Raw genomic sequence first — 16,076 nt, 5'->3', positions numbered from 1 at the left:
AGCATGTCCCACACCTGGGAGTATTGCTCTGGTCCAGAGACTAGTGGAATTGGGAGATTTCCAATTTTGGAAAGAGCCCAGAACTGGAAACATCTGTACAGTAGATCCAGGTTGTGATGAAGTAATGCTATTGCCTGGGCCATATAGTCCAACAGGTGTTTTTTTTGGTGTTATTAATGGTGCAGAATGATGCAATGTAGAGATTCTGTCATGCCACCTGGAGCAGAGAATTGTATGCATTTGGGGGGGCGGGCGGGTGTAGATCTGTCTTCTGGTGTGCCACTTGTCTCTGACAGAGATGGAACGCCTGACCGTAAGCCACCAGGTGACCATGCAACCAGAACTGCCTGTTAATGTTAAACTAGCAAAAGTCATAACATCAGTTGGGGCCAGTAACGGTCCCTCATAATATGGAAGTAGTATATTCAAGGTTGAGCATGAGAATGTACAGAGGTTACCAAATGAGCTGCAGAGCACAGATGCACATGACTTCCAGAACTGTTGGATGAGCCACAATGTCATTTCACACCTGTGACAGTGTGAGGGGGCCCTTATAGCCAGTTGACGGGAGTAAAAATTGTGAGCATGGCGTATAAATGGGTTGGCTCAGTATGAGTTCAAAATGAAACTAGCAGCTACATTACAGCCTCCTCAGGGGTGACCTTGAAAAATGGTGATAAGGGCATATCCTCTCAATAGGCAGAATTTCAGGCAGAGCTCCTGGTCGTCCACTTTTTAGTGGAAGAAGTAGCCCAAGGTGAGAATATACATGGAGCCATGGGCAGTGCTAGAGGGCCTGGGTAACTGGTTAAGGGCCTGGAAGGAAAACAATCGGAAGTTGGAGATAAGGAGGTGTGTGGTAGATTTATGTGGTCAGATAAATTGGAATAGCATGAAGTACAATGTTCTTTGTATACAATGTTAATGCCCACGAGAGAGCATCCATGAAAGAAGCATTATACAACCAAGTAGACAGTTGACTCAGCCAGTTGATATTGGACAGCATCTTTTATTGGCTACTGTACTACTGGCATGATGGGCACATGGACAAGGTAGCCAAGGTGATGGAGTTGGAGGCTGTTCATGGGCCTGACAGCAACCCATGCTCTCTACCCAGCTTTGGTTAATATCTAGCTGCCCCTGAATATCTAACCTGCCAGCAAAAGAGATCTACCCAGCTTTGGTTAATATCTAGCTGCCCCTAAATATCTAACCTGCCAGCAAAAGAGACCAATGCTAAACTCCCATTGTGGGTCACTTCATCAAGGAGCACAAACATCCAGGTTTACAGAGGTCTTTAGACATAGTCCCCATTTTATAAGGAGAGTTTACTGTATTGGAACTCTCCCATCCTGGAAGGGCTGGTGGTTCACTTTTCACAAGAATAGTCTCATATTCCAGATACGAGGCTTGTCTTTTCCTACTCACAAGTGTCAGCCAGAAAGGCTTAAGGAGTGTTTGTTTCACTGACATAAGCACACAACATTTCAAACGAGATTCACTTTATAGCCAAGGAAGTGTAGTGTCCATGGGCCCTCCTGCCTGGCAGAGCACTGAGACGACATGCTAAAGGCACAGCCTCCCAAAGGCATGAGCCACTGAGCCCGGCACTGAAGACTTCCTTGAAACCGTTCTTTGCAATCTTTCTGTTATTGACCAGCTGGACAGTGCGTAACTGCACAGGAATGCTTGCAGATCAGTAAATTCAGACACCTTCCTTTCCACATAAGATGGACCACCAGCTGTACCCTCCCAAGTTTTGCCAGCTGGAAATCTTCAAAAATCCAACCCTAAACTACGTTGTAGTGTAGCAACCATCTTTTTGTTTGTTTTTTGAGACGGAGTCTCACTCGGTCTTCCAGGCTGGAGTGCAGTGGCGCGATCTCAGCTCACTGCAACCTCTGCCTCCCGAGTTCAAGCGATTCCCCTGCCTCCGCCTCCCGAGTAGCTAGGACTACAGGCACATGCCACCACGCCCGGCTAACTTTTTGTCTTTTAGTAGAGATGGGATTTCACCACGGTGGTCAGGATAGTCTCAATCTCCTGACCTCATGATCCGCCTGCCTTAGCCTCCCAAAGTGCTGGGATTTCAGGCGTGAGTCACTAGTGTAGCAACTATTTATGGTTCATGCCACCATACCATATGGATCCATTGGTAAAACAAACCTGTATTTTTTCGTCTTCTGTCAACTGGTCCTAGGGAACGTCCCATGAAACCACAGTTGTAGACTGAGGGGGTGTGAAGTAGAAAAGGCGGCAGCGTGCGTTTGTCACTCACTTGGGTCACATACTTATGCCTTCTGAATCTGTTCAGGCATAGTTTTGTGTATACTGTTTCCAGTTTCAATGGAATGCTGTTGTTTATGTCCAGTTTAATGATTTGTGTATAGGCTGTCCTCCTATGGTATGCCTCATGCTTCTGTGGGCTGTATTGGGATCAGAGTCTTGGGGGTCTGCAAGCAAGGTGGTAATGTTGGGTTTTGAGAATCAGCATCTCTCTGTGAGGCACTGTATTTGTTCTCACACTGCTATAAAGAAATGCCTGAGGCCAGGTGTGGTGGCTGAGGCCTGTAATCCCAGCACTTTGGGAGACCAAAGCCGGTGGATCACCTGAGGTCAGGAGTTCGAGACCAGCCTGACCAATATGGTGAAACTCTGTCTCTACTAAAAATACAAAAATTAGTCGGGCCTGGTGGCGTGCACCTGTAGTCTCAGCTACTCAGGAGGCTGAGACAGGATAATTGCTTGAACCCGGGAGGCGGAGGTTGCAGTGAGCCGAGATTGTGCCGTTTAAGCCTGGGTGACAGAGCAAGTCTCCATCTAAAAAAAAAAAAATACCTGAGACTGGATAATTTATAAAGAAAACAGGTATATTTGGCTCACGGTTCTGCAGGCTGTACAGTAAGCATAGTGGCTTTTCCTTTGGGGAGGCCTCAGGAAGCTTCCAATCATGGCAGAAGACAAAGGGGGAGCAAGGCACTTCACATGGCTGTATTAGGAGGCAGAGAGAGGATGGAGGTGCCACACACTTGAACTACCAGATCTCATGAGAACTCATTCACTGTCTGAGAACAGCACACAGGTGTTAAACCATTCATGAGAAACTGTCCCCATGATCCAATAACCTCCCACCAGGTCCCACCTCCAACATTAGGGATTAGAATTTAACATGAGATTGGGCAGACACACAGATCCAAACCATATCGGGCATCCATCCCAGGTGCAGTCATTGAAAGTTTTCTATTCAGGCTTTTGAGGTGACTGTGGTGGGGCCCCTTCAGGGTGGGGGCTGGACACCAGAGGACCTAACCACATGATTGGAGGATTAGGATTTTCAGCCCCACCCTCAAACCTCTGGAGAGGGGAGGGGGTTGGAGTTGAAGTTCAATCATGTGATCAGTAATCCAATCCATCATGACTATGTAATGAGGCCTTGATAAAAACTCTTAGCCAATGAGGCTTACAGAGGTTCTGGGTTGTGCTGTGTTGCGGGAAGTCAGGGACCCCAAACCGAGGGACCGGCTGGAGCCGCGGCAGAGGGACATAAATTGTGAAGATTTCATGGACATTTATCACTTCCTAGTAATACTCTTATAATTTCTTATGCCTGTCTAATCTCTTAATCCTGTTATCTTCGTAAGCTGAGGACGTATGTCACCTCAGATCCACTGTGATGAGTGCGTTAACTGTACAAATCGATTGTAAAACGTGCATTTGACGAGGTCAGGAGATCAAGACCATCCTGGCTAACACAGGGAAACCCCGTCTCTACTAAAAATACAAAAAATCAGCTGGGTGTGGTGGCAGGCACCTGTAGTCCCAGCTACTCAGGAGGCTGAGGCAGGAGAATGGCATGAACCTGGGAGATGGAGCTTGCAGTGAGCTGAGATGGCGCCACTGCACTCCAGCCTGGGCAACAGAGTGAGACTCCATCTCAAAAAACAAACAAACCAAAAAAAACCCGTGTATTTGAACAATATGAAATCAGTGCACCTTGAAAACGAACAGAACAGCGATTTTAGGGAACAAGGGAAGACAACCATAAGGTCTGACTGCCTGTAGGTCGGGCAAAAAGAGCCATATTTTTCTTCTTGCAGAGAGGCTATAAACGGACGTGCAAGTAGGAGAGATATCGCTAAATTCTTCTCCTAACAAGGAATATTAAGACCCTAGGAAAATAATTGCATTCCTTGGGGGAGGTCTATAAATGGTTGCTCTGGGAGTGTCTGTCTTACGCAGTTGAGATAAAGACTGAAATACGCCCTGGTCTCCTGCAGTACCCTCAGGATTGTTAGGGTGGGGAAAAAAACCACTCCCTGGTAAATTTGAGGTCAGACTGGTTCTCTGCTCTTGAACCCTGTTTTCTGTTGTTTAAGATGTTTATCAAGACAATACATGCACAGCTGAACATAGGCCCTTATCAGGAGTTTTTGATTTTGCCCTTTGCCTTGTGATCTTTATTGGCCTCAGAAGCATGTAATCTTTGTTCTCCCTTTTGCCCTTTGAAGCATGTGATCTTTGTGACCTACTCCCTGTTCGTACACCCCCTCCCCTTTTGAAGTCCTTAATAAAAACCTGCTGGTTGTGTGGCTCAGGTGGGCATCACGGTCCTACCACTATGTGATGTCACCCCTGGCAGCCCAGCTGTAAACTTCCTCTTTGTACTCTATTTCTCAGACTGGCCGACACTTAGGGAAAATAGAAAGAACCTACGTTGAAATATTGGGGATGGGTTCCCCTGATAGTTCTGGGAGGGCAGCACGCCTGCAGTGGACACAGAAGCTCTGAGCCCCATACCTGTCCTGCTCACCTCTTCCATTTGGCTGTTCCTTTGTTGTACCCTGTATAATAAACTGGTAATCCCAAGAATAGTACTTTGCATCATTCTAGTAAATTGTTAAACCTACGGGGGTGGGGCTGAAAACCCCATAAACTTATAAATTGGCTGGGCAGAATTGCGGGTAGCCTGGAAACACCACTTGTGGCTGATGTCTGACATGGAGACTGAGTCCTTAGCTTTTAGGGTCTGTGCTGACTCCAGGTAGTACCAGAATTGAAGGACTTTAGGCCGGGCACTGTGGTTCACGCCTGTAATCCCAGCACTTTGGGAGGCCAAGATAGGATCACTTGGCCCAGGAATTCGAGACCAGCCTGGGCAAAAGGGAGACCCCCCCATCTCTACAAAAATAAATAAATTAAAAATTGAAGGACTTTGTCCTTAACTTGTGGGAACTGTGTCCATTCTGACTCTAGGTAGTGTCAGAATGGAACTGTAGGACAGGCAGCTCGTGTTAGAGAATGGTGTCAGAAAAGGAGACAAGCCTCCAGCAGGTCAGGGAGGCGGCAGCAGGCAGCATGAACAGGTAGCTCAGGCTCCCATGCAGTTCTCCAGCTCTGCTGTCCCCCTGCATCTATCCATTCCTATTCTGCATATGAATTTGCTTTTCCTGCCCAACACTCATTTGCAGACTTCCCAAATTCCTAATTCATCATCGCTTCTAACCAGAAAACTCTTCTGACAGCAAGTGTGGCTCTAAGCATGTGGTTGTACGATGCCCTCATCTTACCCCAAACTCCTATCAGTCAGAAGTAGCTTGCTTAGTGGATGGTGGAAAGGCCTCCCGAAGGCTCAATTATGATGCCAGATTGGAGACAATGCCCTGTCAATGTGGATGCTATAATACAGGATGTGGTATAGGCTTTAACTGAACAATACCTAGTGCTACTTCTCCCACAGCCAGCATATACTGGCTTGGAAACCTAAGGGCTGCAGATAGGAATGGCCCCTCTTACTGTTATGCCAAGTAACCCCAGAAGGAATTTTTGCTTCTCATCTTGTAACTCTGAACTCCACTGTCCCAAGGGAGGACTGCTTCTACCAGATACGACAATGGTGGTATTTTGAACTTTGAACTAGCAGTTGAGACTGCTGCCTGAGCCAACACCCAGGGATGGAGTTACTGCACTAACTGGTGCTATGGATCCCAATTTTTGAGGGAAACTGGGTGGCTCATACACAATGAAAACAGGAACATCTTTATCTGCAATCTGGTGTCTTCACTGGCACCTTTTGGTACTGAGGACTTTCGGCTCAGTGAAACCTCCGCCTCCTGGGTTCAAGTGATTCTCCTGCCTCAGCCTCCCGAGTAGCTGGGATTACAGGGGCCTGCCACCACGCCCGGCTAATTTTTGTATTTTTAGTAGAGACCGGGTTTTGCCATGTTGGTTAGGCTGGTCTCAAACTCCTGACCTTGTGACCTGGCCACCTCGACCTCCAAAAGTGCTGGGATTACAGGTGTGAGCCACCACACCCGGCTGACAGCTTCTTGGCTTCAAGCTAGAACAGGCTCCTCACATTCATGTCCCATTGTCTTTGATGAAACGAGGGCAGTTAACTGTAGAATAGCCCATGTTCATCTTTTTCCTCATGCTTTCATTTATTTCTCCTTCAATAAACTATAAGTTAGGGCTGGACGCAGTGTCTTGAGCCTGTATTTCCAGCACTTTGGGAGGCCAAGGCAGGAGGATCACTTGAAGCTAGGGGTTCAAGACCAGTGTGGGCAACAGAGTGAGACTCCGTCTGTACTTTAAAAAAAAAACAAAAAAAAACCTAGCTGAATGTGGCAGTGCGTGCCTGTACTCCCAGCTACTCGGGAGGCAGAGACAGTAGGATTGCTTGAGCCAGGAGCTTGAAACCAGGCCAGGAAACAAAGTGAAACCTTGTCTCTAAAAGAAATACAAAATTTAGTGCCAGGCGTGGTGGTGCGCACTTGTAGTCCCAACTACTCGGGAGGCTAAGCAGGAGGATCATTTGGGCTTGGTAGGTCAAGGCTGCAGTGAGTTGTGATTGCGCCACTGCACTCCAGCCTGGGTGACAGAGCGAGACCTTGTCTCTAAAAATAAAAAAATTATACCCATCTAGTACATTTTTGGATAAAGGGTCCTTGGCTAGGTATTACTGTCTAGTCTAAGCGAGTATGAGTGAAACATAAAAAAGCACAGCCAGCTGGGCGTGGTGGCTCACACCTGTAATCCCAACACTTTGGGAGGCCGAGGAGGATGGATCATTTGAGGTCAGGAATTCAAACCAGCCTGGCCAACATGGTGAAACTCTGTCTCTACTAAAAATACAAAAATTAGCTGGGCGTGGTGGTGGGCGCCTGTAATCCCAGCTACTCAGGAGGCTGAGGCAGGAGAGTTGCTTGAGCCAGGAGGCGGAGGTTGCAGTGAGCCAAGATTGCACCATTGCACTCCAGCCTGGGTGACAGAGGGAGACTCCCATCTCAAAAACAAAAAGCATGGCCATGAGAGGTGGATACACAGTGGCAGCATCTTTAAAAAAATGAGAAACCAAGTAACAGTAAACAACAGTCAAGTGGCTATTCAAGAATGCTCCGAGTTCCACTGAAAATTTTTGACTTATGAGTTTAACATAAACTCTCTGCTCAATTTTTTAGTCAGTGAGAAAGGCAAACTGATAAAATGGATAAAATGGAAAAAAAAACAACACAAGGGCTATTCACAAACAAAACAGTGATTAAATTTTATTCCTTTTTGAGTTGTTTTGTTTTTATTTTTAAATGAAGTTTCCATCTGTACACATTAAGAAAATAAACAAAACAACAGGAAGCCATTCTCTGTGTATCCTCCTTGGAGGCAGGAAGGATGGATCTGCCGACAGGCACACAACAGCACACAGCCAGGGCTCATGGGAGTGAGTGCCCGTCACCTCACGAAGGTCATGGGCCTAAAACATATGGAGGCTCCATAAAAAATGCTCCATCTGGCTTTGCAGTCATGCATAAAGGTGAGGACACTTAATTCAAGGCATCTGGGGGCTGGTGTCACCGCACATGAAGAGTAGTGCCCATGCTGTCCCACGAGCTTCCTTGGGAAAAGGGAAAAACAAATCTTTTCCTCAAATAGAATTGTCGCAGGAAAGAGCCATGACATTTTATTCACTGTTTAATCATCTGGTGGCAGGATTTCTTTGAAGTAGAATCTGCATATAAATAAAAATGAGGCAGCAAATTGGTTACAAGGCTTCACAGATTTTTTGCAAAGAATTCCACAATTTTGAAACACTATCACTGAATTCATGTAAATTTTGGTAAAAATATGAATTATACAGTGGTTTAAATTATGATATTTAAGAAACACTGAACAAATTATATCCTGGTCGAAATATAATCTTTATGTTCGCTATCAATGTAAGAGAAAGGACAAAAAAAGTCCAGACGGTGATTAAGTCAAACTGACCTCAGCACATATCACTGAGTACACTGGCTTAGACTTCTGTGAGATTCTTCACTTGTAGCCTCTATTCTAATACTGTTAGTGACACTGATTGTTCAGACTGAAACTTTGATTACTAAGCTGAATACCAGCCATCTTTCAACGGACCCTACGTTTCCAGGGTACAGTGATAATCAGCTTAATAAATACTCGGCGAGGACTTGCATTACCTGGTAGTACCCCTCCCAATCTTTGCTGGATCACTTCTAAATGGTGAATATACTCTGTCAAGGAATGTTCTGGATCTTGAGAAGCAGTCAGGGATCTTTCTAATCTTGAATTTGGGGATGGAGTGGCTCTTCAAACAAATTACCACACCAAGAGAAGAAGAAAAAAAAAAAGAGTTGAGTTTGACAGACGGAGCCATGGTGACTGAGTGCAGAAGAAAGGCACCAGCCCCGCCAACCAGACCCGTGGGGATGGGTGACTCTGGGGCCATTTCCTTCAGATCCCTCATTACAAAAAGTGTCACAGAGTGCTTTAAAAGCTTCTGTGCAATGTTCCGGAGTTGAGTATATTACTTTGCTTGCTACATCTTCGACGATGTATCTATTACCCAACCTGGATTCTGCACCAGGTCTCACCTGCCTTTCCTGATCTTCCCAAACTGTTTCTTTGTCAGGGTGATACCTGCCCCGCTCAGTCCTCACCTCAGCTGTCCTTCCTCCTAGCCTTCCACCAGGCCCAGGGAGCACCAGGGGTATCCCTTTTCCCTCTCCACCCAGAGCTTCCAAGTATCTTCACGGCAGGGAACATGCCTTCTTCACCTAGGCACATCCCTCACAAAAGGAGCCCTCGGCCACCATTTACTCTTTCACTAAAGATGGCAGCACCGGGCTCTGGGGCACCAGAGACACCAGAAAAGTCAGGTCCTCCCCCAAAACAGGGCGGGACTTCTTGGCCCTCACAGACTCACACTGGAGAGTTTCCTGCCTTGCCCTGGGCTGGGCCAAAGCCAGAACTAAAAATGCATTTCTCTGAGGCCCTATGTAGGCTGGAGGGAGAGCCCTGGCAGGAGACGGGGCCTGAAGGCGTCACACTGACCTTCCCCCACTGTGTGGGGAGGCTGCTGCTGCCAGTCTGCGGCCTCTGGCGGGGTCCCTGGTGTGGCCAGAGGGTACATCCCGGGTTGGGGGGGACTCTCTGGTTCTGGGTGGAGACTGCGGCCGTCGTGCTCGGGCCCCTTCCCCAGAATTATTTAACAACCAAGGGATTAGGAAAAGAAATGAATGCATTTTAGTAAAGGGCCATCTATCAACAGTTTAAACGTATAAGCTTTTAAGAGCCTGTATGGCAATTTTAAGACATTTTTAAAGTGCTCAAGGTACAATATCTTTTTAAAAGCTTTGGAAGAAACCTGAGCTTTGACTATCTGCATCTGCAGGGGCAGCCCGTCTCCGGGGGAGTGCGGGGCAGGGGGGTCTCAAGACCTGGGTGGGGGGTCCTGCCTCTATCCGCTCTGAGGAGCTGGCTCAGGAGGGAGGGGCAGGAACCCTGGAGACCACCAGGTGTGACTCAGAGGGGCAAACTTTCCTGATGGCTTGAAGGCTGAATCAAAGCATTTTAATTTCAAGAAGCAACTATTAAAATGTGGAGTCAACACTGATACAGCTGCCAGGCGCAGTGCTCATGCCCACAGTCCCAGGTACTGGGGAGGCTGACACAGGAGGATGGCTTGAGCCCACGAGTTCAAGGCTGCAGTGAGCTGTGACTGTGCCGTTGCACTCGAGCCTGGATGACAGAGCAAGCCCGTCTCTTAAAAAACCAACAACAAAACAACAACAACAACTTGGTAAGGCACTTCCAGGAATGCCAAGTCATGGTGCTGGTCGGCAGTGGTTCAGGCAGCCTAAGCCCCACAGGCCCGGAGCCACACACCCACCCCGCATTCTCTGTGCTGCGTGGGAGGGGCGTTCTCTGCACACAACGCCTGCCACTCTGGGACAAGAGCCCCTGGAAATGCCCTACTCTGAGGCCGGCTCCTTCAGCACTAGTGCAGCCAGCTGTGCTCTCTGCTGTAGGGGGCAATGGCTCGGCAGAGAACTCCCGAGACAAAGATGTGAGTGAGCCAGAAATAAGCATGATGCTCTACAAGGAAAGAGACGTGAAGTGAGTTTCAGTTGATTGAAGGAATAAAAAAAGACCATTTTGCTAAACACTATTAAAGAATCAATATATTGAGCATCTCCGTGTTTCCCATCGCCATACGCCCCTGTGACCTGTGTTCATAGCTAACGTGAGCTCTGACCTTCCTACACCGGGCACGCCTTCCCTCTGGATGACTGCCCTGACGGAATTCACGGATTTTCTTACCGTGCTTTATTACGTCCCCATCAACACTGAAAAATGACCCAAAGTGAATGAAAAACAAGAGTAGAAAGAAAGGTTTGTGAGTCCAGCGGTCAACGGCAGCTGGAGTCCCACCTGGGCGAGGGGCTTTGCCTTGTGCCAGAGCTCCTTTCCGATCTACTTCTTGCCATTTCTTAACCAAAAAACGTAATCTACAAGAAAAAGAGACAAGACACACTTAAAAGTATGGCAAGACAGGAAGGGAAAGAGCAATGAAAACCCCACTGTGACCAAACAAGCAGAACAGGGGCCTCGCTGCCCACGGGGACCAGGACGCCGAGGTCGGCCAGTCTGTTGACTCGGGCCTGGCATGCCGGGTGCACACATCCAAAGTGCTCGCAGGGCTGCCGGCGGTGGCAACCTTCCCATGCCCGACCACCTGACAAAGCCTCACTGTGGCCCCACCGTGGACCATATGGTCCCCTAGACACCCGCCATGGCCCAGCTCAGGACGACTCCAGTTCAAAGTCAGCTGGCCACACCAGTGACTAGGAAACACACGCTGCTCCCACCTGGTGTGCAGGACCCTCCCATCTTCATCCTGTCACAGAAGCCACTGGACAGGCTCAGAACACGGAGACCCCAGCCCTCGCAGGAGTCCGTCAGATGGTGAGCATGCAGAGTGCAGGTGATGAGGGCATGCAGGTCAGCGTGCAGGGCCCCAGACGTCCTGCTAGGATGGCCTTCGGAACAAGCATCATGCCTGTGGCTTCCCTCCTTTGAGGCACAGCAGACACTGCCGATTCCTCCATGAGACCTGTCAAGGCCCCTTGGTGGCAGCTACCCTAGGCAGTGCCCTCACAGGGACACAGAGACTGCTCCTTTCTGGGACACCACTGCCTTCAAAAGATCTCCCCTCCTCGACAGGAGGTAGGATCTGGGTCTGCTTACCTCCCCTATCTAGTGCCTAAAATGCTTCCTCCTGCAGGGTGTTCTCCCCATGAACACAGGATGGACAGATGGGTGGGTAGAAGGATGGACCGTGGAGGCCTACGGTCAGGGGAGCTCAGAGACGAGGAGACAAAGTGCCCCAGGACCAGAGAAGCTGAGAGTACAGCAACCCAGGAGGCCTCGCCTGCACCCCACTTTGGCCCAGCCCGCAGCCGCGATGACTGAACTGGCTCGGCACCTGGTCTCTGAAAGGAGCGGGACTCCTAGCTGCTCTCTGCTGCATCTGCTCCTCCAGACAGGCCTGCGCGTGGCCTTGGGAAACACCTCTGTGGCATCAGGGAGCAGGCACAGCCGCACAGTGTTTAGGGGGAAAAACAGTTTTAGAAATTCAGCACGTTCTTTGTGGCATGAAACCCATTAAAAGTCAAGATGTTCCTCTGTAATACAAAGGTGCCCTTAAATCTTTAGTTTTAGAAGGTGAGAGATTCATACACATGACTTCTTGAAGACAAGTTCATCATCTGTATTTTCTCTAAGGCCTCAAATGCCATTCCTCTTTAAAAAGAACATATTATGGAGTTTCAAGGAATAAAATCACCAAAAAACCATGCAGCGTGCTGCCCACTCACGGAGACAGACGCGGAACGCACTGACTGAATGTCATGGCATTTACCTTAATATTGCAATGACCACCCTGACAGCCGTGCGGAACCTGGTGAAAGGACGAGATGTGATTTTCCGTTCTGCTTTGGAAGGAAATACCCCCAAATGGGCAATCATGGAGAGTGTTTCTTGTTCAGAATCCTGGAATCCACCAATCAACAGCAAAAGATACTTCTTTTGATAAATCAGAGCTTTTCTAAAGCTCTCTGCTCTCAAGTAATGCAGGTACAATTTTTCCATCTAAAAGAAAAAAAGCAGTAAAATTTTATCATAGGAAGCAAAGACTGTCTTGCTGACAAAAGCACATTAACACCATTGCTCTTTCCAAAGAGTCAGATTGTTTCTTCCCATCAAATCATCACACAGGCCATTGGCCTTCCAACAGTTATCTGTGGCCAGAAACAACCTTGCTGTTGGAAGATCAATTTGTGTTTGTCAGACAAGATCTAGGACCACAAGCTCCTCTCCACAGCATCATCAAATGAGCCCCTATGAAGCTTCTTGCATTTCACCCCTTAGGTAAGGTCCAAACTGGGCATGAGATGGACGTCACGGGGTGGGGGCCATGTGCCATCAGGAGACTGCAGCAGATCTTGGGCCGAATCCCAGCAAGCCCCTGGGCCAGGCCTCCCTCAGGCTGCAGAGGCCGCCATTTGCTGACTTTGTCAAAGCCTTCCACGTTCCACGCTTAACAAGCACAGAAACTCAGTATTTGTGCACAACTAAAACAAAATTCAAGCCGAAGTTTATTCTGTGAACGTCCTTTCCTTTAGTGACGTGACTGCCACACCCGGCAGACAAGAACCTTGTGGTCACAAAAATGCTTTGCCTGCCATTTACAAACCCAGGACTTAAAAAAGCACCAAAGTTCTATACTCGTGGCACTGTTCCTACCTTGACATTGCTAGTGTGTGCTTCCTCGCTGGCAGCTGGTGGAAGCCGGCCGGGGTCTGGGCGCCTCAGGGAACTCTGTGGAGCCTTTTCGTCTGGCTTCCAAGCAGACCTTTCCGACCTCTGTAAGGAAGCACAGCCAGCTCTGTCTACAGAGCTGCTCGTCAGCAAGAGCATCTTAGAGAAGTAGCCGGGGGCAGGTGAGGGAGAAGGCCATGTGCGGGGAGGCCAGGCTGACCACACCACGCCTGGCCCCTCCTCATCTTCAGCACCCCCTCAGCGGGGCCTAGGTTATGCCGTGCTGTGATCAGCCAAAGAATTAACACGGAGTAATTACGACATGCCACTTGCTGAAGTATGATTGCAAAAAAGGTACATTTTAACAGAAACAGAAAACCAATTCTTTGTAAAATCACCCCAAATTCAAAGCTTTAAGCCTTAAACACTCTCATATTCTCCGGTCCTAGAAATGCCAACCACTGGTAACTACAAACACAGTCAACTCTCGACAGCTGTGGGTTCCGCATCCATGGATTCAACCAACTGTGCGTGAAAAATATTCAGAAAAAAAGATGTCTGTACCAAACGTGTGTACTTCTTTTCTTGCCCCTACACCCTAAACAATACAGGATAACAACTATTTATGTGGCATTTACACTGAATGAGGTGTTGCAAGTGATCTTAGAGATGACTTAAGAGTGTACGGGAGGATGTGCACAGGTTGCTGCTGACACCACTTCAGGTCAGGAGGCTGAGGCAGGAGGATCCCTGAACCTGGGAGGTCAAGGCTGAAGTGAGCTGTGACTGCTCCACTGCACTCCAGCCTGGGAGATGCAGCAAGGCCCTGTCTCAGAAAAAAACCCAAAAAGTGAAAAAAGCCAGTTTAGGAGGTCCCAGACGGGCTGGTTCCACTGACACACCTTTCTGGGAGAGAGCCAGGGCCTGCGGCAGGCGGAGATGCCTGCTGCTCTTTTTGGGGGGGCCATCGCTGTGTGCTCTGTGAATGGTGGTTACTTATGAAGGTTACAGGGATGTGTGCGTGTGTGAACTTGTATGACACTACACTAGGTAAGGGCAAATCTTACTGTATGTAAATTTAAAAATAATTTTTAAAAAGTTATAAAAAATAAAGCAAATCACAAACAAAATAGCCTAAATACAAAAGAAAAAAAAAATCAGACATTCCGGAAGATAACTCTATCCAACTATACCATTATGAAAATTATAAGTCACTTTAGGCCGGGCACGGTGGCTCATGTCTGTAATCCCAGCACTTCGGGAGGCTGAGGTGGGCGGAATCACGTCAGGATTTTGAGACCAGCCTGGCCAACATGGCAAAACCCCGTCTCTACTAAAAATATAAAAATTAGCCATGTGTGGTGGCGGGTACTTGTAATCTCAGCTACTTGGGAGGCTGACACAGGAGAATTGCTTGAACCTGGGAGGTGGAGGTTGCAGTGAGCCGAGATCGCACCACTGCACTCTAGCCTGGGCAACAGAGCAAGACTCCGTCTCAAAAAAAAAAAAAAAAAATTATAAATCACTTTAACTAAAACTCTAAATTAGATCAGATTATAATATTCTTAGTCAAAATACCCTTTTATGAACATGCACCAAACATCAAGTAGCGGTCAGGGTCAGTGAGGACGCCGTCTGTGGCGGAGCTGGAAGTCGGTTGAGATGTCCAAACATCCCACAACGTTTAGCAAGGCTTCAGACAGAGGCAACAGAGCCTGGCGGTTAGGGAGAAGCTGATGCCCACATCCCCAGGTCCCTAAATGGAGCCCGGCCTCTTGTGGGGTGGAGCTGCTCTGGACCATGGCGGGTTAGGCTGAGGCAGGTGAGAGTTAAGTACAGACACCTACGCTTGGGCTGCAGCCCTTCTGCGGATGGTGCTTCAGCAACTTCTCAAGCTTAGACACGGCTCTGCTTAGCTCCAGCTTCTCCTGGGTCACTGTGCTGAGGGCTTTTGTGAGGGAAACATTGTCTTTCAGCAGGACATCCACAAACTGGAACTGCAGCTCTGCTGCCATTTTTTTCTTGGAGAAAAGAAAAGAAATTTGTAAGAATTTGTTGTTAAAGGGCACGCACATTACTTGTGTTTTTTGTCAACAGTTATTTTTAGGGATTGTAATTAATGTGTCTGGGATTCAATAAGAAGCTTGTGGAGCTGGCAGAAAATTGTAAAAGTCATTGAATCACAGACTTTGCATGCAACTGGCTTGTATGAACAACACAGGCCTGTCACAAAGCATAGCCCGTTTGGTTGTTCTAACAGCACTGAAATTAACAGGTGGCTGGACCGTTGTTAGTTCATCCCAAGGGGGCGGATGTGAAGCCCCTCAAAACAGGTTTATTACTTCCACCATCAAAAGGACGTTCAGCCTGTGGAGGGTGGGCACGCTGAAAGGTCACCAGGGCCCAACACAGGGGGCACGGTGCACCCCACCAACGACGTTCAGCTGGCGGGGCCGGAGGGTAAGCGGCTCAGCTCCCCTGCACCTCACATGCGTGGGCTCCACGATCAAAGTCATGATTTCATAAATGCCACAGAACACACAACAAGAATTTATACCAGCAGCCAGATTCCCACCTCCTTCAGAGGCAGCTTACAGTGAGCTCAGACTTTCCAAGGAGGACTTGGGTTTTTGTTTCTTGCAAAGGCCGTCAACACAAACACAAAGCCAGCAGGTTGGGCCAGGTGGAGGTGAACATCGGCCGCCAGCACCAGAGCAGAACCATAGCCCCTCCTGACCAGCAACCCGCAATATGTCCGGGTCATGCACAGCGAGCAGCACGTGAGGGGGCTCCACCAGTCACGCAGCATCCCATGGCAGCAGGGCTCAGCCCCCGAAGACCACACAAGTGCCCCAGGACATGGAGGACATCCGTCCCCACTCGGCCCACAGGGCCGACCCCACCCACTCACCCAGATAGCAACCACGAATTCAGAGAAGGCAGCGAGGGAGGAAGAACAATGGGGAAGC

The 16,076-nt window shown here is 48.4% G+C and overlaps 1 protein-coding gene across 14 annotated transcripts in view; it reads right to left on the bottom strand.

Annotated features, from left to right (window-relative positions):
* Positions 1-7,516: 7,516 nt before the first annotated feature.
* The window catches only part of PCNT (pericentrin), a 122,111-nt gene continuing 113,551 nt past the window's right edge, over positions 7,517-16,076 (bottom strand). For all 14 annotated transcript variants that reach the window (XM_055373800.2, XM_055373809.2, XM_055373810.2 and 11 more), the window contains 7 exons: positions 14,955-15,128; positions 13,093-13,212; positions 12,209-12,438; positions 10,720-10,796; positions 9,340-9,478; positions 8,466-8,593; positions 7,517-8,002 (listed from right to left, as the gene is read on the bottom strand). In XM_055373800.2, coding sequence (XP_055229775.1) covers positions 7,959-8,002; positions 8,466-8,593; positions 9,340-9,478; positions 10,720-10,796; positions 12,209-12,438; positions 13,093-13,212; positions 14,955-15,128 — 912 coding nt within the window. In that variant the 3' untranslated portion in view covers positions 7,517-7,958. The remainder of the gene's footprint in view (positions 8,003-8,465; positions 8,594-9,339; positions 9,479-10,719; positions 10,797-12,208; positions 12,439-13,092; positions 13,213-14,954; positions 15,129-16,076) is intronic.

The sequence above is a fragment of the Gorilla gorilla genome, chromosome 22, assembly GCF_029281585.2.
Source record: "Gorilla gorilla gorilla isolate KB3781 chromosome 22, NHGRI_mGorGor1-v2.1_pri, whole genome shotgun sequence".
NCBI classification, from domain to species: Eukaryota; Metazoa; Chordata; class Mammalia; order Primates; family Hominidae; genus Gorilla; species Gorilla gorilla.
This window is presented reverse-complemented; position numbering and strand designations above follow the sequence as displayed.